Below are 27,494 nucleotides of genomic sequence, written 5' to 3'. Positions count from 1 at the left end.
GTCAGGGTAGGAGACCTGTTGAGGAATACTGTTCTGACTTTAGAAAGTGGTGCGTAGCTTCTCGGTGGAATGACCCTGCCCTAAGGTGCCAGTTTAGGTTAGGCTTATCTAACGCCCTGAAGGATCTGCTTGTTAGCTACCCCTCTTCTGACTCCCTAGACCAGGTTATGGCCTTAGCAGTACGACTTGACCGACGTCTCAGGGAACGACAGCTTGAACGCTTCAGTGTTTTCCCCTCTGACTTCCCTGCGATTCCCCCCGAGGTCCCGTCTCCTCGCTCTTCCACGGAAGACTCGGAGGTACCTATGCAACTCGGGGCCTCCGTGTCCCCCCGACAACGTAGGGATTTCCGCAGGAAGAATGGTCTCTGCTTCTATTGTGGGGATGACAAGCATCAACTGAACACCTGTCCCAGGCGCAAGAAAAAGCAGCCGGAAAACTTCCGCGCCTAAGTGATCATCGGGGAGGTCACTTGGGCGCACAGGTATTTCCCGTTAATATGAAACGCAATAAAATTTTGCTTCCCTTTCAGGTCTCGTTTGGTGGTCGGTCTGCCACCGGCAGTGCCTTCGTGGATTCAGGCTCATCTGCTAATATCATGTCTCTGGAATTTGCTATGTCTCTAAAAATGCCTTTTATTGATTTGCCTAATCCTGTCCCGGTAGTGGGTATCGACTCCACTCCTCTTGCTAATGGTTATTTTACTCAGCATACTCCTGTTTTTGAACTCCTTGTTGGCTCCATGCATTTGGAGCAGTGCTCTGTACTGTTGATGCAGGGATTATCGTCCGATCTGGTATTAGGTCTTCCCTGGTTGCAGTTGCATAATCCCACGTTTGATTGGAATACTGGGGATCTCACCAAATGGGGTAGTGAATGCCTGACGTCATGTCTTTCGGTTAACTCTATTTCTCCCCGTGAGGAGGTAAACACGCTACCTGAGTTTGTTCAGGACTTCGCTGATGTTTTCTCTAAGGAGGCCTCCGAGGTGTTGCCCCCTCATAGAGATTACGATTGCGCTATCGATTTGGTACCAGGTGCTAAGCTTCCTAAGGGTAGGATATTTAATCTTTCATGTCCTGAACGTGAAGCCATGAGGGAATATATCCAAGAATGCCTGGCCAAGGGTTACATTCGCCCCTCTACTTCTCCTGTAGGTGCTGGCTTCTTCTTCGTGGGGAAGAAGGATGGTGGTCTTAGGCCGTGCATTGACTATCGTAACTTGAATAAGGTCACTGTAAGGAACCAGTATCCCCTTCCTTTGATTCCGGATCTTTTTAATCAGGTTCAGGGGGCCCAATGGTTCTCTAAGTTTGATCTACGGGGGGCGTATAACCTTATCCGCATCAAAGTGGGGGATGAGTGGAAGACTGCGTTCAACACGCCCGAAGGTCATTTTGAATACCTGATCATGCCCTTTGGGTTGTGTAATGCCCCTGCTGTCTTCCAGAATTTTATTAATGAAATTCTGAGAGATTACCTGGGAAATTTTCTTGTAGTGTACCTTGATGACATACTGGTGTTTTCGGAGGACTGGTCCTCCCACGTGGAGCATGTCAGGAAGGTGCTCCAGGTCCTCCGGGAAAATAATCTGTTTGCGAAAACCGAATAATGTGTGTTTGTGGTACAGGAGATACCATTTTTGGGTCAAATCCTCACTCCTCATGAATTCCGCATGGACCCTGCCAAGGTTCAGGCTGTGGCGGAATGGGTCCAACCTGCCTCCCGGAAGGCGCTACAGTGTTTTTTGGGGTTCGCTAACTATTACAGGAGATTTATTGCCAACTTCTCGGTCGTCGCTAAGCCTCTTACGGACCTCACTCGCAAGGGTGCTGATGTCCTCCACTGGCCTCCTGAGGCCGTCCAGGCTTTTGAGACCCTCAAGAAGTGCTTTATCTCGGCCCCTGTGCTGGTTCAGCCCAACCAAAGGGAGCCATTTATCGTGGAGGTTGACGCGTCCGAGGTGGGAGTGGGGGCTGTCTTGTCCCAGGGTACCAGGTCCCTCACCCATTTCCGCCCCTGTGCTTACTTCTCCAGGAAGTTTTCGCCCACGGAGAGTAACTATGATATTGGCAACCGCGAACTTTTAGCCATTAAATGGGCTTTTGAAGAGTGGCGTCACTTCCTGGAGGGGGCCAGACACCAGGTAACGGTCCTTACTGACCACAAGAATCTGGTTTTCCTAGAATCTGCCCGGAGGCTTAATCCGAGACAAGCTCGATGGGCGCTATTTTTTTACCAGATTTAACTTTTTGGTTACCTATAGGGCTGGGTCCAAAAATATTAAGGCTGATGCACTGTCACGTAGTTTCATGGCCAATCCTCCTTCGGAGAAGGATCCTGCTTGTATTTTACCCCCTGGTATAATCGTTTCTGCCACTGATTCTGATTTAGTCTCTGATATTGCGGCTGATCAAGGTTCAGCTCCCGGGAACCTCCCTGTGGACAAGCTGTTTGTCCCCCTGCAATACCGGCTAAGGGTACTTAGGGAAAACCATGACTCCGCACTATCTGGTCATCCTGGCATCTTGGGTACCAAACACCTCATTACTAGAAACTATTGGTGGCCTGGGTTGCCTAAAGACGTTAGGGCTTACGTCGCCACTTGTGAGGTTTGTGCTAGGTCTAAGACCCCTAGGTCCCGACCTGCGGGCTTATTACGTTCTTTGCCCATTCCCCAGAGACCTTGGACCCATATCTCCATGGATTTTATCACCGATTTGCCTCCATCTCAAGGCAAGTCGGTGGTATGGGTGGTAGTAGACCGCTTCAGCAAGATGTGCCACTTTGTGCCCCTTAAGAAACTACCTAACGCCAAGACGTTAGCTTCGTTTGTTAAACACATTCTGCGTCTCCATGGGGTCCCAGTCAATATCGTTTCTGACAGAGGGGTACAATTTGTTTCTTTATTTTGGAGAGCCTTTTGTAAAAAGTTGGAGATTGATCTGTCCTTCTCCTCCGCCTTCCATCCCGAAACTAATGGCCAAACGGAGAGGACTAATCAATCCCTGGAACAATATTTAAGGTGTTTCATCTCTGACTGTCAATTTGATTGGGTCTCATTCATTCCCCTCGCCGAATTTTCTCTGAATAACCGGGTCAGTAACTCGTCAGGGGTCTCCCCGTTTTTCTGTAATTTCGGGTTTAATCCACGGTTCTCCTCCGTTTCTCCTGGTAGTTCCAATAATCCCGAGGTAGAGGTCGTTCATCGGGAACTGTGCACAGTCTGGGCCCAGGTTCAGAAGAACCTAGAGGCTTCCCAGAGCGTACAAAAAATTCAGGCTGATAGAAGACGTTCTGCTAACCCCCGGTTTGTCGTAGGGGATCTGGTGTGGTTGTCGTCTAGGAACTTGCGCCTTAAGGTCCCGTCCAGGAAGTTTGCTCCCCGATTTATTGGGCCTTATAAGGTCATTGAAGTCCTCAACCCTGTATCCTTCCGTCTGGAGCTGCCCCCATCCTTTCGCATACACGACGTCTTTCATGCCTCCCTCCTTAAACGCTGCTCCCCGTCCTGGTCCCCCTCGAGGAAACCTCCTGTTCCCATTCTCACCCCTGAGGGGGTGGAATTCGAGGTGGCCAAGATTGTGGACAGTAGGATGATCCAGGGCTCCCTCCAGTATCTGGTCCATTGGAGAGGATACGGGCCGGAGGAGAGGACTTGGGTACCTGCTCGAGATGTTCACGCTGGGGTATTGGTCAGGAGGTTTCACCTTCTCTTCCCCACTAAACCAGGTCCTCTTAGTAAGGGTCCGGTGGCCCCTCATAAAAGGGGGGGTACTGTAAAGGATCTGCCAGGCACTACGTCTGTGGATACTCCCAGGATTAATCAATCGACACCTGAGGCCGGACCTCTTAGACTGACTCCGGCTCCCACCAATCAGGGTGGCAGGCTCAGGAGTGGGAGAGCCTATCGCGGCCTGGTCAGTCGGAGTTAGCTCCGCCCCCTGTCCATTTATACCTGCCGTTTTCTCTTCCTCATTGCTTGTGATTCTTCCTGGTTTCCTGGCCCTGCTACAGCCTTGCTCCAGCCTGCTACTGCCTTGCTTCAGCCTTGCTACAGCTTCCGCTTATCCTGCTTCGCTCTGACCAGGGCTTGCTTCCTGCTCCTTGCTCTGCGTTCGTATACTTCGTGACATCCTGATTCTGACTGGCTCGTTGACCACTCTGGTTTCCTCACGGTGTTCCGTGGGCTACTGCCCCTTCCCTTGCTTGTTCCCTGTTTGTATTCCCTTGCACTTAGTCAGCGTAGGGACCGCCGCCCAGTTGTACCCCGTCGCCTAGGGCGGGTCGTTGCAAGTAGGCAGGGACAGGGCGGTGGGTAGATTAGGGCTCACTTATCCCCTTCCCCTTCTTCCTGCCATAACACCACCCCAGTATATAGTGTCCCACAAATAACTCCCCCTATAGTGCTCTACAGATAGCCCACCCCTGTATATAGCCCCCTGTAGATATAGCCCACCCCTGTATATAGAGCTCTACAGATAGCCCAACCATGTATGTAGCCCCCCTGTAGATATAGCCCACCTCTGTATATAGTGCTCCACATATAGTCCACCCCTGTATATAGTGTTTCACAGATAGCCCACCCCTGTATATAGCCCCCCCCTTGTACATATAGTCCACCCCTGTATATAGTGCTCCACTAGATAGTCCACCCCTGTATATAGTGCTCCACAGATAGCCCACCCCTGTATATACTATATACAAGGGTGGGCTATCTGTGGAGCACTATATACACGGGTGGACTATATGTACAAGGGGGCTATATACAGGTGTGGGCTTTCTGTGGAGCACTATAGGGGGAGCTATTTGTGGGATACTATATACAGGGGTGGGTTATATCTACAGGGGAACTATATACAGGGGTGGGCTATATCTACAGGGGGACTATATCTACAGGGGAACTATATACAGGGGTGGGCTATATCTACAGGGGGACTATATCTACAGGGGGACTATATCTACAGGGGGACCATATGTACAGGGGGACCAAATCTACAGGGGGACCATATCTACAGGGGGACCATATCTACCGGGCTGGGCTATACACAGGGGGGCTATATCTACAGGGGTGGGCTATACACAGGGGGGCTATATCTACAGGGGTGGGCTATACATAGGGGGGCTATATACAGGGGAATATATCTACAGGGGGCTATATCTACAGGGCTGGGCTATATCTACAGGGCGACTATATCTACAGGGGGGCTATATACTGGGGTGGGCTATCTATGGAGCACCATATACAGGGGTGGGCTATATCTACAGGGGGCTATATACTATATAGCCCACCCCTGTATATGGTGCTCCATAGACAGCCCACTCCAGTATATAGCCCCCCTGTAGATATAGTCCCCCTGTATATAGCCCCCCTGTAGATATAGTCCCCCTGTATATAGCCCAGCAGATATAGTCCCCCTGTATATAGCCCAGCCCTGTAGATATAGTCCCCCCTGTATATAGCCCCCCTGTAGATATAGTCCCCCTGTATATAGCCCAGCAGATATAGTCCCCCTGTATATAGCCCCCCTGTAGATATAGTCCCCCTGTATATAGCCCAGCAGATATAGTCCCCCTGTATATAGCCCCCTGTAGATATAGTCCCCCTGTATATAGCCCCCCTGTAGATATAGTCCCCCTGTATATAGCCCAGCAGATAGTCCCCCTGTATATAGCCCCCCTGTAGATATAGTCCCCCTGTATATAGCCCAGCAGATATAGTCCCCCTGTATATAGCCCAGCCCTGTAGATATAGTCCCCCTGTATATAGCCCCCCTGTAGATAAAGTCCCCCTGTATATAGCCCAGCCCTGTAGATATAGTCCCCCTGTATATAGCCCAGCCCTGTAGATATAGTCCCCCTGTATATAGCCCCCCTGTAGATATAGTCCCCCTGTATATAGCCCCCCTGTAGATATAGTCCCCCTGTATATAGCCCCCTTGTAGATAGTCCCCCTGTATATAGCCCCCCTGTAGATATAGTCCCCCTGTATATAGCCCAGCAGATAGTCCCCCTGTATATAGCCCCCCTGTAGATATAGTCCCCCTGTATATAGCCCAGCAGATATAGTCCCCCTGTATATAGTCCCCCTGTAGATATAGTCCCCCTGTATATAGCCCCCCTGTAGATATAGTCCCCCTGTATATAGCCCAGCAGATAGTCCCCCTGTATATAGCCCCCTGTAGATATAGTCCCCCTGTATATAGCCCAGCAGATATAGTCCCCCTGTATATAGCCCAGCCCTGTAGATATAGTCCCCCTGTACATAGCCCCCCTGCAGATATAGTCCCCCTGTATATAGCCCAGCCCTGTAGATATAGTCCCCCTGTATATAGCCCAGCCCTGTAGATATAGTCCCCCTGTAGATAGACACCCCCTGTAGATAAAGCCCCCCGTGTAGACAAAGCCCCCCCCCCCCGCAGATACAGCCACACGTCTATTCCAATTGAAAAAAAATAAAAAAATTCAAACTCACCTTAATCCCGCTCCCACGCCGTCCGGCACCATGGAGACCTGCTCTCTTCTGCGCAGGTCTCCAGGGGGTTGAACGCAGCGTCTATGAAAGGCGCTGATTGGCTGGGCAGGATGACTTTACCTGTCAGTCAGTCAGCGCCTTTCATCGACGGAAGCGTCACTGGTACAAAAGGTACCAGTCGCTTCATTCATGGAAAGGCGCTGAATGGCCGGGCACGGAACGTGCCCGGTCATTCATTGCTTCTAATTGTACCTGTGTCCTTGCGACACAGGTACAATTATAGTGCAGGAGGAGGGGGCGCTGGCGCCCCCCTCTGAACTGCGCCCGGGGCACATGCCCCGCTTGCCCCCCCCTAGCTACGCCCCTGCGTAAAGGACGGAACGTATTTCAGCCGCAAGTCCCGGACCGAAAACACTGCAGGGAGCCGGGCTCCTAGCATCATAGTTATGTACGATGCTAGGAGTCCCTGCCTCGCTGCGAGACAACTGTCCCGTACTGTAATCATGTTTTCAGTACGGGACAGTAATTCCACGGTGAGGCAGGGACTCCTAGCGTCGTACATAACTATGATGCCCGGCTCCCTGCAGTGTGTTCGGTCCGGGACTTGTAGCCGAAATACGTTCCGTCCATTACGGACGTAACATGCTCGTGTGAATCCAGCCTTATGCTTGAGAAAGGCCCATGTGGGCTGAAACGTTGCACTGACGTATGGGTGAATAAACCTTTTTTCACTGAATTGGAACCTGTGTTGTGCTGCCTATTCGTTTGGAAATGTATGTGGGACTGGAGTCTGAGGTCCTAAGGCTTGTGCACTCACAACTACGCATACTTTGCGGTTATATGTGCTGCTCTTCCTTTTTATACTAGAATATGATAACTATAATTACAGTATAATATATAATATAGTTATAATACTCAGGTGTTGATGTACATTTTCTGCACTTTTCCTTTCAGTGGTTCTGAAGCGCTATAGACACAAGTGCAGCTCGCTCTTCATTACCATATTACAAAGTGTTACTACTAATGAAGACAGTGACACCCTTTATTCTTTGATTATTGCTGTCCGCTATTAAAATGCCGCCATGTTGACGACATCCTGCACATGTCCACACAAGACACCTGTAGTCTGATGCATATTCCACTCTATTTCTCACCTGCTGCTTTTCCCGTAAATGGGGGGGGCACGTAGGTGGCGAGCCCAGCCAATCGGCGACAAGTGGGCGGGGAAGAGGTGAGAGCTAGTAGGACAGGACGTTTTGTATGAGCTCTCGTGTAGACTGAGGTGAGCGCTGTGTGTGGAGGCAGCAGTGGCGCCAGCTGCTCCCTGGTGTAGTCAGATAACGTCCTTCTATAAAGTATTCTCGGCTGCACGGAGCTCTGTGACAGGAATGGAGCTGAGGGAAGCCGGTCTGCGCCGACAGGCCGTCAAGAGGCATCTTCATAAGCACAACCTAAAGCACCGCTACGAGTTTCTGGAAACTCTGGGGAAAGGCACGTACGGCACCGTAAAAAGAGCCCGGGACAAGCAGGGGAAGGAGGTGAGATCCGGGGCTTTATAGGCTTGCCTATAGGTTTTGATCAATAAATGTCATTCACTTGTTTGTAGATGAGTGCGGAGGTGACAGGTTCTCTGCAGGCAGCTGTGGTCTTCATGTGGTTGGTGACCTGGGCGATCAGTCTATACTGTTGGGCAGCGCTGGCACATTGCACTTGTGAGCCCAGTTTTGTCTTTATACTTCTCTTCCCCATGTGTGGAATATGAGCGCGGGTGTCGTGTGTTCTCCCATGAATAATTCCTGAATTCACTTACCACCTGGTTCACTTCTCGGAGTATATAAAAAGGGTAACATAATAGAAACGTAGAACACATGTAAAGCTCTACAGTGTCTGCTGATCTCCAGGGGGGCCCATCCATAGACTGTAGATACGTCCCTTAGGTCCGATCTCGGAGACCACATTTAAGAGTATTTTAAGAAATCTGAGAACAGCGGGCGTTATTGAACTGCTTGAGGGCACTTTGTGTTAAATATTGCATAAAATGCCCTTCAGGATACTATAAATGGCCGTTTACAGCGGTCTGCAGGTGGGATACATACTCCCATAAAACAGCCTTAGCGCCGCTGACGCAAAGCCACTGGGAACTGCTGTTTTTGCCATCCGGCCCCGCTGTGTGGTGGATTATGTTGTAGGCGAGAGATTCCGGTCATAACAATATTTTTGGGGCTTGTTGCTTATCCCTTGTGTATTATGGAATGGACCGTATGATGATTTTCTTTCCCGGTCAATCAGTCCTTCCTCTTCAGATCCGCAGACTTGATCGCAGACTTGTTTACAGGTCTGTCGTGTTCCTGAGACGTTACACTATGACTTGGCATTGCTCTGCGTCTTGCCCTTGGGACTTGTTGGCAGATATCTCTTCTTGGTAAATGTGGTTCTTGGCTTTCTACTTCCTTATGACTAGAACTAATTCCTAGCTAGGGTTACATTAAATATTAGTGTGGTGGAGGCAGATCGACTCCGGGTACAATATTATTTTGTATCATGTGGACCTATATATTTGCTTTATTTAGTACTTATTATTTTGTTTGTTTTTTCAGCCATCTGTTCTCCCAGAGTAAACTTGGATCATAGTAAGGCGTTCTGTGTTTTTTTTATTTTTTTTTCATACTGACTTCAATGAAGAGGGTAGAGGCTGAAAATTATGTGTATGTGTGTGTATATATATATTTTATTTTTTTGACTAATATTGTCAGGACTTTCCCAAAACAGAACAGGCAGGAATATGTTTTGTGTTGGTAAGTGATAAGTCTATGTAAAACTCTGGTGCCCGGTGTTGTTGGATTCCGGGATGGCATTCCTCTTAGCATGCTCTTTGCTGTTGCACGGTTACCCACAATAGCCGGTTGGCTTGCAAACATTTGCACTAGCCGGTAATCTGTGGATAAAGACTCAGCCTCCTTTATAAAGTAAATTCCAGGCCGTGTCCTGGCCTACGGTCACACGCTCTGGGCTCTTAACCCCTTCTTGCTATCATTGTGTTACATATACACATAGGGGCCTATACTGTCCTGGTGCTGAAATCAGAAAAGCAATTTACCATACTGGCTATGCGATTGCGCAGATTGGCTACTTTGTTGATCATTCTTCTCCCAAATGTGTGTGTCATCCACTGAGGACAAGTGGAGATCTTATCGTGCTTAGGGAAATCCTCTGTATACAAAACCTGCTTTGTATTTTGCCCCCTATCTGTCTGATGACCGTTCACTTGAAATTCCCCCGCGTGGTTGTGCCCAGTCTATCAGCACAATGACACATTGCAGCTCTGGAAATGGGCCAAATAGAAGCAAGTGAGCTGTGCAGAGCGTGGGCGCAGCAGACTGGTTAAAAATAGCAGGCGACTTTCGTTATTCCTGTTTTTCTTTGGGGTATTTCTTTTTTTACAACTGTTGACTTTTCGGCATTGGATGAGCTCACATATAGAAAACTATTTTGGTAGTGACGGCAGGTGCTGCTCACGCGGACTTCTCGGGAAACTCCAAAAAAAAAAAAAATGTCATAAGGGAGAAAACTTTCCAGAGTTCAGACATCTTTACATAGAGGCTCCGCTCCCATAAGATGTTAGACCAGTTGAAGTGTATTTTTACTCCTTTTGTTGGTTAACGTGTCCGCTTTATATACTCGCTGGTACTTGTCTACTAACTGTTCCATATCAGTATTGCTGAATTATCTGTGCACATCTACGAGTATATTTATGAAATACTTATGCTATTTTTTGTCTAGTTCTCAATATGTGTGACAATTAAAAGGGGTGTGGCTAAACAAGTTGCGATGGTTGTGACAAATTTATTTTTAATTTGCCATTTATTTTTTAGAGAAATACTGATATTTGAACCGCAGCCATGAGATGTAGGTCTAGTGCTATATCTCTTAGCGTACACGATTTGTATAAAGTTGGCACACTGCGGCAAATGAAACATTTTAGTTTTTCCTTTGTAAAGCATCATTTCTCTGACATTGATTTCATGTGCCCGCTCTTCTGATGTACTAATGGTTACCATTGGTCACCCACAAGGAATGCTGCTTCCGTGGAGTCATCCTCATATGTACCTGTCCATAGGGAAGTATGGATTGTGGGTGACCGTATTAAAACAAAAACCACACCCAACAGTTAATACATGTTCTATCCTTTTGCTGAGCTTTTGTTACTACATAATGTGGTTAGCACTCAGTGTATATACAGACAATTTTTCTTTGTCAGCCCTGAAATATATATCGTAATCTGTTCCCAAGGGTAGAACGAGCCAAAGACCAGGAAGCAGACTCATGTGACGTCTTACCTGCGACCTAAAGATTTATCCATACTGTATTAATAAATGATAATATTTGTGTTTAGACATTTACACCCTTGTAATTTGTCACATTGTTACCGAACTGGCTTGTCAATATACACTTCTATTCTTGTTTTTTTTTTTTTTTTATTACAAGGGTTGCATACTTTTTCCTTGTTTAAAGGTCATATACCTGAGTATCCTATCTATCCACGTCCATATGGGCTACTATGTGATCAGTATACAGTTTGCTTAAGGTACAATATTGCCTAGTTGCCATAAACGTGATTTTCTAAACGACCCTTTTGTAAATAACATCGATTAACTAATTGTCCTCTATGGACCTTGAACCATTAGTAACAATCCATCACAATCCTTTACGTTTTATCAGACTTGTCATTGTCAGGTACATTGAACCTACTGGGCATTGATTCTGAATCTGTCATGAGATGTATGCACTGTGTTCGGGCATTGTTGAGGGTACTTTATCACCAGGCCATATAACTAAGTAATTTTCCTTAACCTATAGGCAGTTCAGCATGTAAAACTGTCAGTTCATCGGCTACTTGATTAGAATAAGCATCAAACCTCAACATGACGGATTTTCACAGTAACCTAAACAAAGCCAGTAACTGAATCCTGTGAGTGATGCAACACATTTTCCACTACTGCGCAAACTACTAAGAATAACCACCTGAAACAACAAAAAGGCATTTCTATACCAAATGTTGTCATAGCCCTTACATGTTCCAAGCGCCCTCCGATAACAGTTGTCTTGGGAATAGGAACACTTGGGGTCAGAATGGCCTCCCACCACCCCATGTGTGACACATCCTCTGTCCCTGTCTATCGGTCTGTCTTCCGCATTCCTAATCCTACAATTGATTTTCAGTTCCTTTTGTTTTTCTTTATACCCTAAGCATGCCCCCTCCCAGCCTAAGAATTTCAGGAGCAGGGGAAGGAGAGAACCTTTTAGATCTGCTGTGCAGAGCATCTCACCAAAACGGATTGTTCTCCAGCTGGCACCTGTAATATTCAGCTATTTAATGGTTGTTGTCATTGAAAGGAAACCCAATTACTCCGGTTTGTTTCTGTAGAACCTGATGTCTTGGGAGCGCTGCTCTGCTTCCTTATAGCACAAGTAAAGCAGCGACAGATGCAAGGTGTACATTTCAAGCTAATACACCTATAAACTGCTATCCGTTTATGTGCTGTTTAATTGAGAAGTTTTATGGTTCATTGTTCTCTATAAACATTATCTATTGTGCTGAAAAGGGTAAAGCTTCTTTCTTGGCAGCCTGCCACAGTCTCGACTTCCAGTGCCACGACCATTAATATGAAGACCTGTAACGATCGGGTTCTGTCCTACCTGCCAGATGATAGACTTTAAGCACGGTTTCTATCTTGGTGGGCATTCAGTTAGTATAACAACACCAAACTAGTCTCACATGTAATTTTCTGTGGAGTTGAATGCAATTTGTTGTTTCCTTTTATCAGCCGTTTTTAGGCTGAGACGTGTGACTGCAATAATCTTCAGGTCACTGACAGAAAATCTAGAAAAATGTCTGTTCCATGATCACCACTCCAGAACCTTGAAGATCCTTATTTTTGTGTAAATAGCTTAGTGGTTGGTTGTAGCATCTGGAACCTGAGTTTGTATGTTTTACATGGAGTTTTTATGTTCTTCTCATGCTTTTAATTACTTGGTTTTTTTTGTTTTTTTTTCATACTCCAAAAATATACAGATAGGTTAAAGGAGTTGGCGTAACAGGATGACTTTCCCCCACTCAGCAGACCCCCTATTAGCCTAAGAGAATCTGGAAAGAGCGGGCGTCCAATTTTTTTAAATGGGCACTACGTCATACAAAATGTGTGGCCACTGCCGGCTTTTAACGCTGGTTGCCAGGGGTTACAGCAGCAATCAGCCGATCGCTAAGACGGCCTCCATATAAAGAAAGGTTGTTCTGATGGGACAAACCCTTTAATTGGCTTCTAGTGAAATGGGTGTGTGTGTGTATGAAATGGGGAAAGTGTATCATGAGTCCTGCTGGAGACAGATATATATACTATATGCACAATGTAGACAACGCATAATAATGTAGCAGTTTCGTATAGAATCTGCACTTATATACGCTATGTACTTGTCTTAAATTTGGTCTTAAATTCTTCTTTTTGTTACCAGGTGGCTATTAAGTCAATCCGCAAAGACCGTATAAAAGATGAACAGGATATGCTCCACATTCGAAGAGAGACTGAGAATATGAGTTCCCTTTGCCACCCTCATATCACTACTATATATGAAGGTAAGAAGAACACAGAAAAAAACATCCATAATTCAGCCTTGGTAGTAAGGCTTTGTTCACACCTACGTTGGGGTCCTGTTCTGACGTTCCGTTTGAGTTTTCTGTCAGAACTGGATCCTGAGCAGACACAAACGGAAACCAGAGGGTTCAGTTTCCATCACCATTGATTTCAATGGTGACCGATCCGGTGGCCGTGGTTTCCGTTTCTCTTTTGTGCACTGGATCCGTCATTTTGCCGGAATCAATGGTGATGGAAACGGAAACCTCTGGTTTCCGTTTGTGTCTGCTAAGGATCCAGTTCTGACGGAAAACTCAAACGGAACGTCAGAACCGGACCCGCAACGCAGATTTGAACAGAGCCTAATCCCCAATAAATACAGACTGATCAATAAAGACCATGTGAGCAAACCAAATGGAGCCATAATAATTGGCTTGGCCTCACAGTGATTGGGGAATATAATTAACACTGTACATAAATAATACTGTGATCTTTCCAATGCCTCATATTTATAAAAACATCCACCCCCCTCCCACACACATTGCGTGGTGGAGAGTGGCATGCTGGCCCAGGCAGCCTAGCTGCAGGGCACAAGGCAGGCCTGTGCAGGTGCGCGGTGTCCTCTCCTCCCAGCATTTAATAAGGAGGAGGTCTCTCTTGGGGAGGAAAGTGAATGCTACAGGAGACAGTCGTCTGATCTGCAGCCTAAGGAAGGAAAGATTACTCATAGGGACTCTTACCTAGTAAATGGGGCTTTTATACATTACCACTAAATTATAGAAAGTGAAAATAGTAAAATTATACTAGAAAGGGCAGGACACGTGTTCATGTTACTATTACGGATACCGTCCTTTATTCTAACCCCAAGTTTATTATACTAGTTTTGTTTTCCGGTTTTCTCCCTGTGCTCTAATACAATGTTTAGAAAGGTCTATGATCTTATGGTCTTCTGGGTTTTTATGGTGGATCTTCAATATGAAATGAACTTGAGCACAGTGAAACCAATTGTGCAGTTTCTGTTGCCTTGCCATATTCAGAGCGAAAGTGCGGAGCATAGAAAGTACACAGGACAGCTGCTTATCAGTCCAGGAAGATAACATGGCTGTAAAGCTATAAAGCAGGCCAGCCACCTGGAGCGAGTGCGGCTACTTTACTGCAATAAATGGACCTGCTGTCATTTTCTGGCCCTTTCCTCTTAAATGCTCCTACAAGCGACCCACGTGTATTGTAAGGAGCCTATAGATCATGCAGATCGCGCTGACCTACATTGCAGGAAGTCTTCGAGACTATGAACCAGACGTTCTTTTCTCATAGTTTGCTTTAAGCCGCCTACTTTAAGGATTATACAAGTGTGTAGTGTCTCCTTACATTGTGGTGCAGTGTTCACCATAGAACATGGATTAGGGAATTGCATATACAGCGATTCCCTAATATACTATATTATCAGGGTTGCTGATCAAGGCAATAAATTAGTTTTTTTTTGTGAACGTAAATTTTAAAGGTGGGCATAAACCTAGAAGTGACACAATGGTTTATGCAGGAGCTAGATGTACATCTAAGGAAGAAGTACTTTAACTATAGATGCCTTAAAGTATTATTATATATATTTTTTTTAAGCCGTACGTGCTTCCAATAGAGCAATACTATAGATAATGTGTCACCATGTCTGCAGTTTGTAACGGTGGAAATGTTTGTTTGTCATTGGAACGTGCTGTATTTAAGGTGGCGTGCACCTTTTACTAGAGAACTATGTGTTTGCTCTCAAGTCCTACTGTAAGTGTTGTGCTTTGCAGTGTGTTTAGAGGTGATTATCACATGATGTCACTTGTCTGGAACTAAAAATGGTTACATGTGATCGCACACCCATGGCGAGTAGATCCACCTTTCCGTCTGTGTTTTCTCCAAACTTGTTATGGGGAAGTTAGTAGAAATCACACCCTGAATTTTTGGTTCCTCATGGAAGCTCACGTGTACCTGCTCCACCCTTTTCTGTCTGCCGTATTACTTTCTATTCCAGCCTCTTAGAATAAATATCTCATGGGGTCTGTGTGCTCTGGTCTACAGTGTATGAAATCGTTCAGAAAAAAAAGTTCTATCACAACTAATCCTAAAATACTGGTAGGGTCGGAAACCTTTCATCATAGCTATTTGTGTGGATGGAAAATGAAAGCCTGATCTGGCTAAAGGTGGCCATAGATGTGGAGACTGTCAGCTCGGATTAAGGCCACAGGCACACTATGCGTATTACGTGCGTACTTGCTGTGCACATTTTCCTGTGACAAATCCATACAGTACCAGCAAAGTAAATGAGACTTCAAGTAATGTCATCTACACAATGCAGAATTTTTCCGCACCTAAATCTATCTGCGGTGCAGATTTTAAAATCCGCAGCACTAAAATCCAAGGACGCTGGTCTGCAGGAAGGAAGAGGGCATTCTGGTTAAGTGTTTGTTTTTTTTCTCCGGCGTTTCGACTTTTGCCGCGTAAGCGCTGCAAATACGCCACATAAGTCGCGTCGCGTGGCTTTCTGTTGCGGGTTTTGCATCCACATTGAATTGAAAATCAATGAAAGCGCAGCATAAATTGACATGCTGCGGAATTAAATTCTGCATCGCAGGTCAATTTAGTAACGTTTATGCTGCTGGAAAATCTGCAGCGTTAATGCAATGTGGGAACACGACCTAAGAATTCAAGACAGAAGCCTTTATTATCTATTCACTGGATTTAGTGATCAATGTTTCTGGCTGGAATATCCCTTCACAATTGCCACATCTAGAAAACCATTCATATGATCTATGAAAATCTTAATCTTTTTGCTGTACTTGTATGTTTTTGTTGTGTGTATTTGTTAATATTTCACAATGAAACACATTGGGCAATGATTCTCAACAATAGAACATTATCTAGATTGTTTATATTATAATTAATTATTTTGATAACAGGACAGGTCATTTTTTTGTCTGTCTATGCAATATTGAATCCTGTATCCTCTTCTAATATTTGTTACATCTATGGCCAACTTTCTAGAGGCTTGAGTAATAATTGACATGGGGAAACCAAAAGACGTATGCACATCACCAAGAGACATGATCATTTTGTTTGGATCTTGAAATAACACTAAAACGAATGGATCACTCCATAAAGCTCCAAAGAAACACTTAATACAGAAGTTTATACATGTTCTATTCTGTAGGGCTTTATCAAGCATGACTTCGCGGCATTAATACAGTTGACCGTTCGTGGGTATTTTGGAGGTCTTCGTCTGGTGCTTATTCATGACCATTTTAATACGGTTGCAAGAAAAAGTACCCTATGGCATTCCCTGGACTTCTGCATTGATTTAGTAATAAAATGTTGTCTGTCTACATTTGTGACTTGGATAATCCTTCTAAACTAATAACGCACTAATAACTGTTGTACTGTTCATGTCTTTTATTGGGCACATTGAATAAACCTCCACAGTGAAGGCAGTAAAAGTAAATGAACCCTTGAATTAACTGCCGGCACCTCCACCAAATGTAGCTGTAATCTCTCGCTGCAAATTACATTTGCACAATGTTTAAGAGGGCTTTTTTTTTATTTTTTTTATTTTACCATTCCTCTCTGAAATATGTTTCAGTACATCGATGTTTCTGCGTTGCCTTGCGTGCACAGCCCTTCTTCAGGTCATTCTACAGCATCTCGACAGGGTTAAAGTCTGGACTCTGACTTGGCCACTCCAAGACTTGGCCATTCCAGCTTGAGGTCACGGACTGCTGCCCTTAAATTCTCCTGTAAATTGTTTTGATATACGTTTGAATTAATTTGTTCCCTCAATGATCACAAGGCATCCAGACCCTGAGGCAGCAAACCATGATACTCCCTCCACCATGCTTCACAGTTTGGAAGAGGTATTGGTGTGCAGTTCTATTTTTCCTTCAAATATAGCATTGTACATTTGTGTGAAAAAGTTCCACTTTTGTCTTCTCTATCCATAGAACGTTTTCCCAGAAACATTGTAGAACATCCAGGTGGTCTTGGGCAAACATAAGCAAACAGCAGCTTCTTTCGTGGTGTCCTTCAATGGAGACCATTCTTGTTCAGTGTTTTTTGGTTTTTTTAAATAGTGGAACAGACCGAGGTCTTCAGTAGATCTTTAGCTGTTACCCTTGGGTTCTCTTTTCATCTTTTTCGGGACTGCCCGTTGTACTCTTGGAGTGATCTTAACAGGACGCTCACCTTAAGGCAGTGTAGTAAGTCCTAACAGTGACTTGATGTACACCCAGGTCTTTAGCAACTCTTTTGAGGCCTTTTCCAACTTCGTGCGTCTGTATAACATGTCTTCTGGAAATAGTTTTCCTCTAAACATGATCTTTCTTGAGAAGAACATGTTTGTCAGTAACCAGGCTTTGTGTGTGGCCTTAATGGGCAAAGAACCTGTGAAACCCACACTTCCAATCTCCTCTCCTTAATTGAATACCCTTTCTCCAATTAGCTATTGGCGCAGTCAAGAACACAGAGGTTCACTTACATTTTCTCCCTGCACTGTGGCTGTTTACGCAATGTGCTCAATAAAAAAACAGTACAACGGTTCGTGTGTTATTAGTTTAGATTGTCTACAATTGTTACATAACACAATCGGACCACATTTTTTACTAATGAAGGCAGAAATCCAGGGAATTCCAACTTGCTATTTCTTGCAACTGTACATGTGATATCCATAAATTCTTGAAGTGTGGCGCTTATCCTTTGCAGTTTTGGTAAAAGGGGTTACATATTGGGAGCTGCTGGTTTTTGTTTTTTTTTATTTCCATTTCTAGTTGTTTATCCATTTTTTAAATTTTCATCTTTTCTACATTCTCCTTCTACAGTGTTTGAGAACAGCAGTAAATTAGTCATAGTGATGGAATATGCAAGCCAAGGTGACCTATATGACTATGTCAATGAACACCAGCGGCTCAGTGAACAAGAGGCCAGGCGACTCTTCAGGCAGATTGTATCTGCTGTTCAGTACTGTCATGCGGTAGGTTTGTGTCCTAGGTCAAATATAAAACTGTTGTGTTGCTGCTTCTTTGTTCCATCACAATTCTCCTAATCTGTATGTCTCTTTCAGAATGGGGTTGTGCATCGGGATCTAAAACTAGAAAACATTCTCTTGGATGAAGACAAAAATGTGAAGGTGAGCATTGACTATAGCTTCTCGGTAACCAGTTAGTTACATTAGTAATTACATTGAATCTCCGTGGTACTCCCAGTGTTGCAAGGCTGCAGTGCAACCTACTGAGCCCCCATGCCACCCACAATCTGCATGAACAATTAAAGAAGTTGTCCAGGATTAGAAAAACATGGCTGATTTCTTCCGAAAGCACTGCCACACCATTTGACAGGTTGTGTGTGGTATTGCAGTTCAGCCCCATTCACGTGTCAATGAAGCTAAGCTGCAATACCAGATACAAACCATGGACAGGTGGGGCACTGTCCATGAAAGCAGGCTTTTTTTTTTTTTTTTTTTTTTTTTTTTTAAATCTATCACTGCACTGCTCAGTTGTGGTGATTGACACTTGATTGAAGGTACGTTGCAGTCCTCGACACAGATGGGTCTACAGTGGCATTGTTTTGGAAAGAGGACCCTGTGCATTACCAAGCGCTGCAACCCGGTTGTTCTAGGCAGCAATGGTTATAGTTGGGAACCCCCTTAAGTCCCAGAAACCATAAAATGCAGAACAAAAAAAAAAACACCTAAGGCTACACTCACCTGACTGTTTATATTTTGCGATCTATGTGTCTCCTGTATCCGTTCCATATGTTTGTTGTTTTCACATCGGCGTTAAAGGAATGGGTGGAACCGAGCTGCGATCATGGACACTGATAGGACCTGCGCTGAATTTTGCCCCCAGATGGATTTGGGGGAAAAACCCAGTAGAGTGCATGGGGCCATAAAAAAATTAATTGGTCAGTGTGCTATGCATTAAAAAAGCAAAAAAACGGATGGCACATGGACAAAAACAACGGTCGTGTGCATGTAGTCTTACGTACCAAGTATTAAAAGAACTGCTAATATCCCTCAGATATGTGTGTAATGCTTCCACATGGAGTACTGAGCGTGCTCAGGGTCTGCTCCAAATGGACAGTGAGCAATTGATGGTCTCTTGATAGCACCAATCTGTAGTGTTTTTTTTTTGTTTGTTTTTTTACACGTCCACTTTATTGCTGAAGTAACGACTACTCCCGTAGGGTATAATCGTGGAGGAAACATTGCTGACTCTGCTGTAAAGCCTCGGAAAAAATGCAATTTGCTTCAAGATGGGAATTCCCCTCTAGTACTGTGAAGTCATTTTATCTCTCACACTTCGTGAAACTCTGATAATACACCAAGGTCATTCGTTTCATTCAGTACAGAGTTGAACGGGCCCCCAGCGCATAACGTATATAACACTACAGGTTATTTGGACCTATAGTTTGGCAGGTTTCAGGCTCTTACAAATCGTACACATTTTTATATTTGTGCAGGAGCCTGGAATACACCTAATTTGTGCCACGTTTAAGTGGAGGTTTAAAAAAGTAAAGCTGACATGCTGCATAGAGAGGTCAAAAAATTTCTTCACGTAAATTTCAAACCCTTAGGCCCCATTCACACAGCCATAATTTTGATCCCGAATTATGGACCTTAATTACGGATCAAAGTACAGACCGATGAATTTCTATTTCCCATGAACACCTTCCTGTATATTTACGGGAAAGTGTCCGGACCGTGGAAGGGCTCCGCAAAAAATAGGATGTCTTATTTTTTGTTTTTACGTGCTCCCTACTTTATAACGGAAGCATGGCCCGCAAATGCGGGTGATTGTCCATGGCCGGCTGTAATCACGGTCCGGAGTTACGGCTGTATGCAAGGGGCCTTAATGACCGCCTATACGCCTTTTTACTGCAGTCATTACATAGTTAAAAAAGACACGGGTCCATCAAGTCCAACCTATAATCCTACCATGTTAATCCAGATGAAGGCAAAAACCCCCAAGAGGTTGATGCCAATTGCCTCATTAGGGGAAAAAATCCTCCCTGACCCCAAATATGGCAATCTGAATAAATCCCTGGATCAATGACCCATCTCCAGAATCCAGTAGTCATAACCTGTAATATTATATTTTTCAAGAAAGGCATAAAAAAAATCAACCATCACAACATCCTGTGGCAGAGTTCCATAGTGTCACTGCTCTCACAGTAAAAAAAAAAATCTCCCATCTGTGATGGTGAAACCTTTTCACCTCTAGACGTAGTCATTAAGGGTACTTCTACCACAATTCCGCCTTTTCACAGGTGTCCTAAAGACAGCTATGCTCCTGCTCTAATGATGCTCTTACTTCTGATCCTACCCGTTTAACCCCTTGGATGCTGCGGTCAGGAGCGACTGTGGCATCTAAGTGGTTTCAGAGGAAGGGGGTTCCCTCTGTCATCACATTGGCAGCCGGGGGTATAACAAAGGCCCCTAGGTCTGCCATCAGTTTTGCCCAAGGCAGGGCCTAATAGAATGCCTGTCCGTTTTACACTGACCGGTATAATGCACTGCAATACAGAAGGCGTGTAGTATAAAAGCGATCAAACGATAGTGAAGTCCCATAGTGGGACTAAAAAAAGAAAAAAATTGTTTAATAAAATTACTAATAAATAAATGAAAAAATACCAAGTAAGGCCCCACACATCCGTAAAAAACCTCAGTTTTTGCAGATCGCAACTGCGGTCCGCAAAAAATGGACCCATTCACTTTCATTGAACGCTGACACCTTTCCTTAGCGCTACGGATGGGTATCCATGCCGTAGAAATGTTCCGAAAATTATGGAACATGTCCGTTCTTTTGCGGGCCGTGCTCCCATACTTTGTAAAAGTTATTTTTATTGTGCAGCGTAATAACACTTTTAAAAAAAACAATGTAAATTTGGTGTTGCCTTAATCCTACCGACCTGCAGTAAAAAAAATTTATTTATATCACACGGTAAGCGTTGTGAATTGAAGATGCAAAAAGAAATTGCAAAATTTCAGTTTTGTTTGTTTTTGTTTTTTTGTCCATTACCCCATGTTCCATCCAAAACAAAAGTTTTTTTATTTATTTTTTTTATTTTTTTGTTTGTTTTTTTTCATTTCACACGGCGGGGTTTTTTTTCTGCTGGTTTTCACACACAAACCACTCTGAATCATCGACAAATGCCATAAATCCGTTTATTTAATAGGAGACAGAGGCATTTTTCCTGGGCGGCTTTTGGCCGCTAATGAGGAAAAAAAAGCGGCTTGCACATTGGAGCTTTTTATGCGGTGATTTTTGCCCATCGTTTTTGCACTAGCTTCGACTTAAATATACTGCGTGCAAAAAATGCGGGAAAGTGTCAATGCTGGAAATTAAAATCTGCATTTTGAGGCTTATTTTTTATTTTATTTTTTTTGTTCCTGTCAAAGAACTTTGTGTGAACTAGGCATAAAAATAAATCCATAAACTATATGTACTCCAATAGTGCATTAAAAAATACAACTTGTCCCGCAAAAAAAACAAATCATCACACGGCTATGTTTTCTAAAAAATAAAGTTATGGCTTTTGAAACATCAAGTTTTTAAAAATCGCTCTATCGTTAAGGCCCAAAACAGGCTGGTCACTAACGGGTTAATAAGTAAGCAAGTACCAATACGTGTGAACTATATTTATGGTTTCAGAGAAATAACCTTGTCCTTTGACCAAAACTCAGCATATTTTAAATACACTTGTGCCGTTTGTGGACTTTATCCTCTCGCAGGAGACCTGTTTCAATGTTCCATGTTGGCAGTAGTCCAGAATATCTGTGCAAACATAGGAGGGAGGGAAGGAGGAAGAATGTTCCTCATACATTTGCATACGGTATCCTGAGCACTGTCAATGATCACCTCTCCCCAGTACGTGCCTGCACCACACTGTTCTTTAACCTTTCCTTTATCTCATGCATATGATAATAATAATTTTTCTTTCAGATTGCAGATTTTGGCCTTTCCAACATTTACCACTCAAACAGCTATCTTCAGACCTACTGTGGTAGCCCGCTGTATGCATCTCCAGAAATAGTCAATGGGAGGCCATATATAGGACCAGAGGTGAGAATACATTTGTTTCTCTTCATGATATGCCAACGCAACCTGTTTTCAATGATGTTTCCATGCAAATGATTATTGCGTAAATGAGGCAGCCACTCTTGGTTTGCCCTCCAGACAGCTCAGTGGATACCTCAGATTACCCTGCAGCACTAGGGTCTTAGGTTCAAATCCGATCGAGGAGAATATCTACATTTAGGCCGGATTCACACGAGCGTGTGCGTTTTGCGTCGCAAAAGGAACTTAACCGCTCCGTGTGTCAGCCCCGTATGATGCGTGGCTGCATGATTTTCGCACAGCCGCCATCATTATGACACTCCGTTTGGATGTTTGTAAACAGAAAAGCACGTGGTGCTTTTCTGTTTACATTCATAGTTTTACTGCTGTTGCACGAATCACGCGCGTCCCACGCTGTTGCACGAATCACGTCCAATGGGTGCGTGATGCGTGAAATACGCACAATGAACGGACATGTCGTTAGTTTTACGCAGCGTACTCACGCTGCGCAAATATCAATGACAGTCTGCACTGCCCCATAGACTAATATCAACTGTCTTGTTTGCATGGCCCACGTTGGGCCCTGTAAGACCATCCTTAGGGAGAGTTAAACTGGGAGAGTCACTGAGTGTACTTATTTACGGATGTAATTCAGGCGTTTTACGCCTCGATTTACGTCCAAAAATGCGCCTCGTTAGCGTTGGCAAACATCTGCCCATTCATGAGAATGGGTCTTACGATGTTCTGTGCACATGGTCATTTTTTTCAAAAAAGACACGCGTCAAAGAAGTGCCTGTCAATTCTTCAGACGTAAATGGAGCAGTTTTCCATGGACTCGATGGAAAAACAGCTCCATTTACGTCCGTAATGGACGCAGCGAAATAGCGCCTCAACATGCCATTACGGCTAAAATTACGGAATTTGTGTGTCATGCTCTATTGAAATATCAATGTTTGAATCAATTTTGCTTGTAAGTTAAAAAAAAATGTCCCATTTGCCAGGTTGATAGCTGGTCCCTTGGAGTTCTCCTCTACGTTTTGGTCCATGGTTGCATGCCCTTTGAGGGGCAGAATTACAGGAAGCTAGTGACTCAGATCAGCTGTGGTGCCTATAAAGAGCCAAGCCACCCCTCAGGTGAGTAATCCGTGCTTCCTGATGCTTGGCATGACGTCTTGCAGACATTTTAGCTTTTCTGTTGTACTTATGCAATGAGTCCCTAAGCCAGTTGGTGTGATCTGCAAATAATGTGTTTACGTTTCAGGTGTTTCTCTTCTGTTATTTACACTTTCCTGTTTCCCCACTAATGACCTGCCTTTCTGTTTACAGATGCATGCGGACTTATCCGATGGCTTCTAATGGTAAACCCTGAAAGGAGAGCCACCCTAGCTGATGTGGCCTCTCACTGGTGGGTGAACTGGGGATACCAGCAGCCACCTAGTGAGCCAGAATTAACCAAAGACTCCCCATTTTCGATTGTTGGTGGGTGGCTTCGCAAATCATCCCGTCCTTTGTGGGAAAATAGCTCTAAGATGCGCTCGTTTCTACGGCAACATCTTCCAGGAGCAACGGTTACCCGCCAACGTTCATTAAAACGATCCAAGAAGGAAAATATGAGTCGGGTAATAGCACCTCCGGACTCACTGGAAATTCCTCCTACTGTACCACCTGCTCCTAAAAAAGGCATTTTAAAGAAGCCCCAGCATCGGGAGTCCGGCTACTACTCTTCTCCTGAGCACAGTGAGGGCACAACAATGGGAGAAAATGATGCGCCCACGTCTACTGCTATTACTGTGCCAACAAGTATGGAGGCTTTGGGTACTGATAGAAATAGACAACAGGTGCCAGCTACCAATGTGGTTAGAAAAGGAATCCTCAAGCGCAACGGAAAGTTCTCTTCTGCTGGGGCAGCACCGGAGTTGTCTTTTGATGCTGTAGACTGTTTTCTAGGGAATGAAAAGTTACCCGTGGGCACGCTAGCTCGCGACAAAGTACCTTCTACTGTTAGCCAAGAAAGCATTCTTTCCACTGAGTCTTTTGAGTTACTGGACTTTCCCACTCGATACAGAGAGCGTCCAAGAGGCAAAACTAGATCTATGAGAAACAGTGTCTCTGCAGAAGATCTTCTGAAGTTAGAGAGAGATGAGGACAATGAAAAGGATGCTCCCAGACTGTGGGATATGGGATGCTATCAGGCAAGAGTAGCAGAGAGCTGTCTGTCCTTAAGTGTGGCAGAAGAAGAAGCGATGCAGGTTTATAGGACTGCGGTTCTCATTGGTCGAGATCTAAGCTAGGCTACCTGTAATGTATACTCGCTAACATATGAAGTCTTCTGAATAGAAAGAGAAGTCACAGAGGCCTTACATGGGACTCCCAAAGTTGCCTAATTCATCATCTAAGAATGTCAAAATGCAATAACTGTGTATGCAGAAGGAGTATGTTGTACTCTATATAAAAAAAAAAAAAGTGAAACACTGTGGCAACAACGGTGACCTCCCCCAACTTTTGCACCGAGAGTCAGGGCACGTGGTGTTCTGCATGGTTCAGGGTAATCCCTTTACAAGCTGCTGCCTTATTGTGAGCATATAATACAAAAACTGAATTTTCTTGCGTATTTAAATGTGCAGGCGCACACCTTGTATATTCTTCTACTGTATACTAGAAAACGCTTATCGATCTGTAATGGATGACCGTAACTTGAATTTACTTATATGCTCTGGTTGAAACCTCCCTTTCTACTGGAGTTGTATAGAAAGCCATTTTATTTGCACAGTGTTTGGTCTTGGCCGGTGGTCCAGTGCAAACATTTTTTTCTATGTAAACATGAATTTGTGCTTTTGTGTGTGTGTTTATGTGTAACTGGGAACACCCACATGACCTTGAAACTTGACATAGAATCTTTTTAAGGTATAGAAAAAAAGGAAAACTAATTTGTGATGAAACTGTATACATGCCGGCAGTGAAAAAAGTAAACTTTTTTTCTTTTTTTCTTTTTTCTTTCCCATTTAATTTTTGTTAACTTAATTATATTTATTTTGTATTACTTGCTTTCTGGTATTTTTTCATTTTTTTTTTTTTTCTTTTTAAAAATACAGATAGTGGCAACTTTCCTGTGTATCTTTGTCTTTTTAAATTTAAGCCTTAATACTTACAACAAAACCAAGAAATCTTTTTCCATTTGTATTCCTGAAGTGTAACCATTCGGGTATGTTCAGAGTTTTTCGCAGGCTGAAAACTGCCTCAAAATTCCGTCTGGAATTTTGATGCTGATTTTCATCTGCCTGCACGCCGTTTGTTGCGTTTTTCTATCTCCCATTGATGTCAATGGGAGGTCAGAGATGTAATCGCCTGAGGATAGGCATGTCGCTTCTTTTTCAGCGGTTAACCCAACTCGCGGGGGAAAAAAAAACTCCTCCGCCTCCTATTGACATCAATGGGAGGCGTTTTTGATGCGTTTTCCAACGAGGTTTCTGCGTCAACTATGTGAACAGGGCCAACCTTCTCCTTGCAAGAAATACATTTTCCCCTGCAGCAGTATGGAATTGGAGAAAAAAAAAGGTTTTGTATTGTGGTAAGAGTGAATTGCCAAGCAAGCTGCCCTAATTTTGCTACTGGAGAGGAATAATGGGTATTAGACCCCTTTACATCCCGTACAGAAGATCTCTTCTCCTGCATGTCGTGTTTTTTATATATTATATATATATATATATATATAAAATGATTTTCCCCCTCCAACTCTTTCATCTTAAAAGACATGTGCGATAGCAGATCCTCCCGAATGTAAAAGGAGCCTTGCACTGAAAAATGGTTGTGGATGGGCGCATAATATAAGGATGAAGCATTTCAGAGGCGTCATTTGTCTTTTGGTATTCAATTTATTATTTTTCTTTATATTTTGGTCCAGATATTTTCAGCAAAATTAAACCAAATGTTAAAACATAATTTGTGTATTGTGTTTAATAGCTAGCAGTATACATAGTCATTTTAAGGTCCTGCTTTAGGCCTCCTTCAGAGTTTTTCAGGCAATTTAAGCTGCATCTAAAAACGCGAGCGTTATTAAAATTAAACATGCCATTTTTCATTTGATGTAAATACATCTTTCTTTTCTGGTGTGTTTGAAGGCCTATAAAGTAGCCTATGGGAAAACTCCTGAAAAAAGCCATACCCAGAGCTCGCTGTTTTTGGTGGAAAAAACACCACTGACCACATAAATGGCTTAACCACCACAAACTAAAGCGCAGTTGTGTGTAGTGCATCTTATATTTGACTATAGACGTTAATGTAAGATCTGGCCGCAAAAAACACTGTTAAAAATGCAGCAAAACCTGTGACTCCAGCCTAAAACCCTAAAGCTTTGTTATACACAATCATGTTTGATTCAGTCACATGGTATAGGATTTCTATGTACACATATGAAGAAAATTACGTAATTCTAGCGAAACGACTCTGCCCATCCTTAGGCCTCATGCACACGTAGCCATGTGCACGGCCATGATATTCGGGTCAGCTGGCCGTGTAGTGTCACCCGCAAGCCGCCCGAAAATCGCGGGCTGTGCACATGGCCGCGTCCATTATTTTCTATGAGCCTGGACCGCAGAACACAGCCGTAATAAGACATGTCTGTTCTTTCTGCGGTCCAGGCTCATGTGGTCGTGTGCATGGGCCCATAGAAATGAATGAGGTTGCAATTCTGTAGATTTTCAGGGGAATTGTGGCCGCAAAAGCTTGTTCGTGTGCATGTGGCCTTAAGTGGATGGTAAAGAAGCGATTTGCTGGGCTGCATAACAAATATGGTGCATAGTATCAGTCACTAGTATTAGAAACCTTTATCGTGAGCAATTCTTTATTTAAAGCCCTTAAAAGTAGTGGCCTATTTTGGGCTTTTCAAATCTGAAATGTCGCTTGTGGTAACAACCTTGGAATGCTCTTATTCAAGTGATTGTAAGGCCGGATTCACACAGGCGTTACGCATCTCCGACGTGAAAAACTGCAGTTTTTCACGTCCGAGGTGCATCTGTGCCCTGCGCTTCGGGATGCGATTTCACTCATTCCCCATAGATTAGTCTATGGAGGGATGTGTAGAGCGTGAAAAAAAAAATAGGACCTGTCCTATTTTCTCACGGACCCTTCACGCGGTCCGTTGAAACAAGCAATGTGAACGGCCCCATTGAATTAACAGCTGACACACGGACGTTTAACACGTTCATGTAAATAAGGCCTTAGATTATTTTTTTTGTTTTTTGTTTTTTTTCCTCTAACATAGCAGGTGTTAACAGTAGCACATCGCAATCTTTTACCCCGATTCTG

General features: G+C 44.1%; 1 protein-coding gene across 1 annotated transcript; it reads left to right on the top strand.

Moving 5' to 3' along the window:
• Positions 1–7,705: 7,705 nt before the first annotated feature.
• On the top strand, positions 7,706–26,129 carry NUAK2 (NUAK family kinase 2). The gene is made up of 7 exons (XM_075850706.1): positions 7,706–8,013; positions 12,986–13,106; positions 17,955–18,106; positions 18,197–18,262; positions 22,077–22,196; positions 23,192–23,324; positions 23,517–26,129. Exons 1-7 carry the CDS (start codon positions 7,864–7,866, stop codon positions 24,479–24,481), a joined length of 1,707 nt encoding a protein of 568 aa, XP_075706821.1. The 5' UTR covers positions 7,706–7,863; the 3' UTR covers positions 24,482–26,129.
• Positions 26,130–27,494: the final 1,365 nt, after the last annotated feature.

Source organism: Rhinoderma darwinii, chromosome 2 (genome assembly GCF_050947455.1).
Source record: "Rhinoderma darwinii isolate aRhiDar2 chromosome 2, aRhiDar2.hap1, whole genome shotgun sequence".
In the NCBI taxonomy this organism is placed as follows: domain Eukaryota; kingdom Metazoa; phylum Chordata; class Amphibia; order Anura; family Rhinodermatidae; genus Rhinoderma; species Rhinoderma darwinii.
This window is presented reverse-complemented; position numbering and strand designations above follow the sequence as displayed.

Excerpts from the sequence above, each read along its gene's own strand:
- NUAK2 (XM_075850706.1), top strand. The coding sequence starts at position 7,864 with ATGGAGCTGAGGGAAGCCGGTCTGCGCCGACAGGCCGTCAAGAGGCAT. Across the intron at positions 8,014-12,985 it reads GGGACAAGCAGGGGAAGGAG|GTGGCTATTAAGTCAATCCG; the intron begins GTGAGATCCGGG and ends TTTTGTTACCAG. Across the intron at positions 18,107-18,196 it reads CTGTTCAGTACTGTCATGCG|AATGGGGTTGTGCATCGGGA; the intron begins GTAGGTTTGTGT and ends TGTCTCTTTCAG.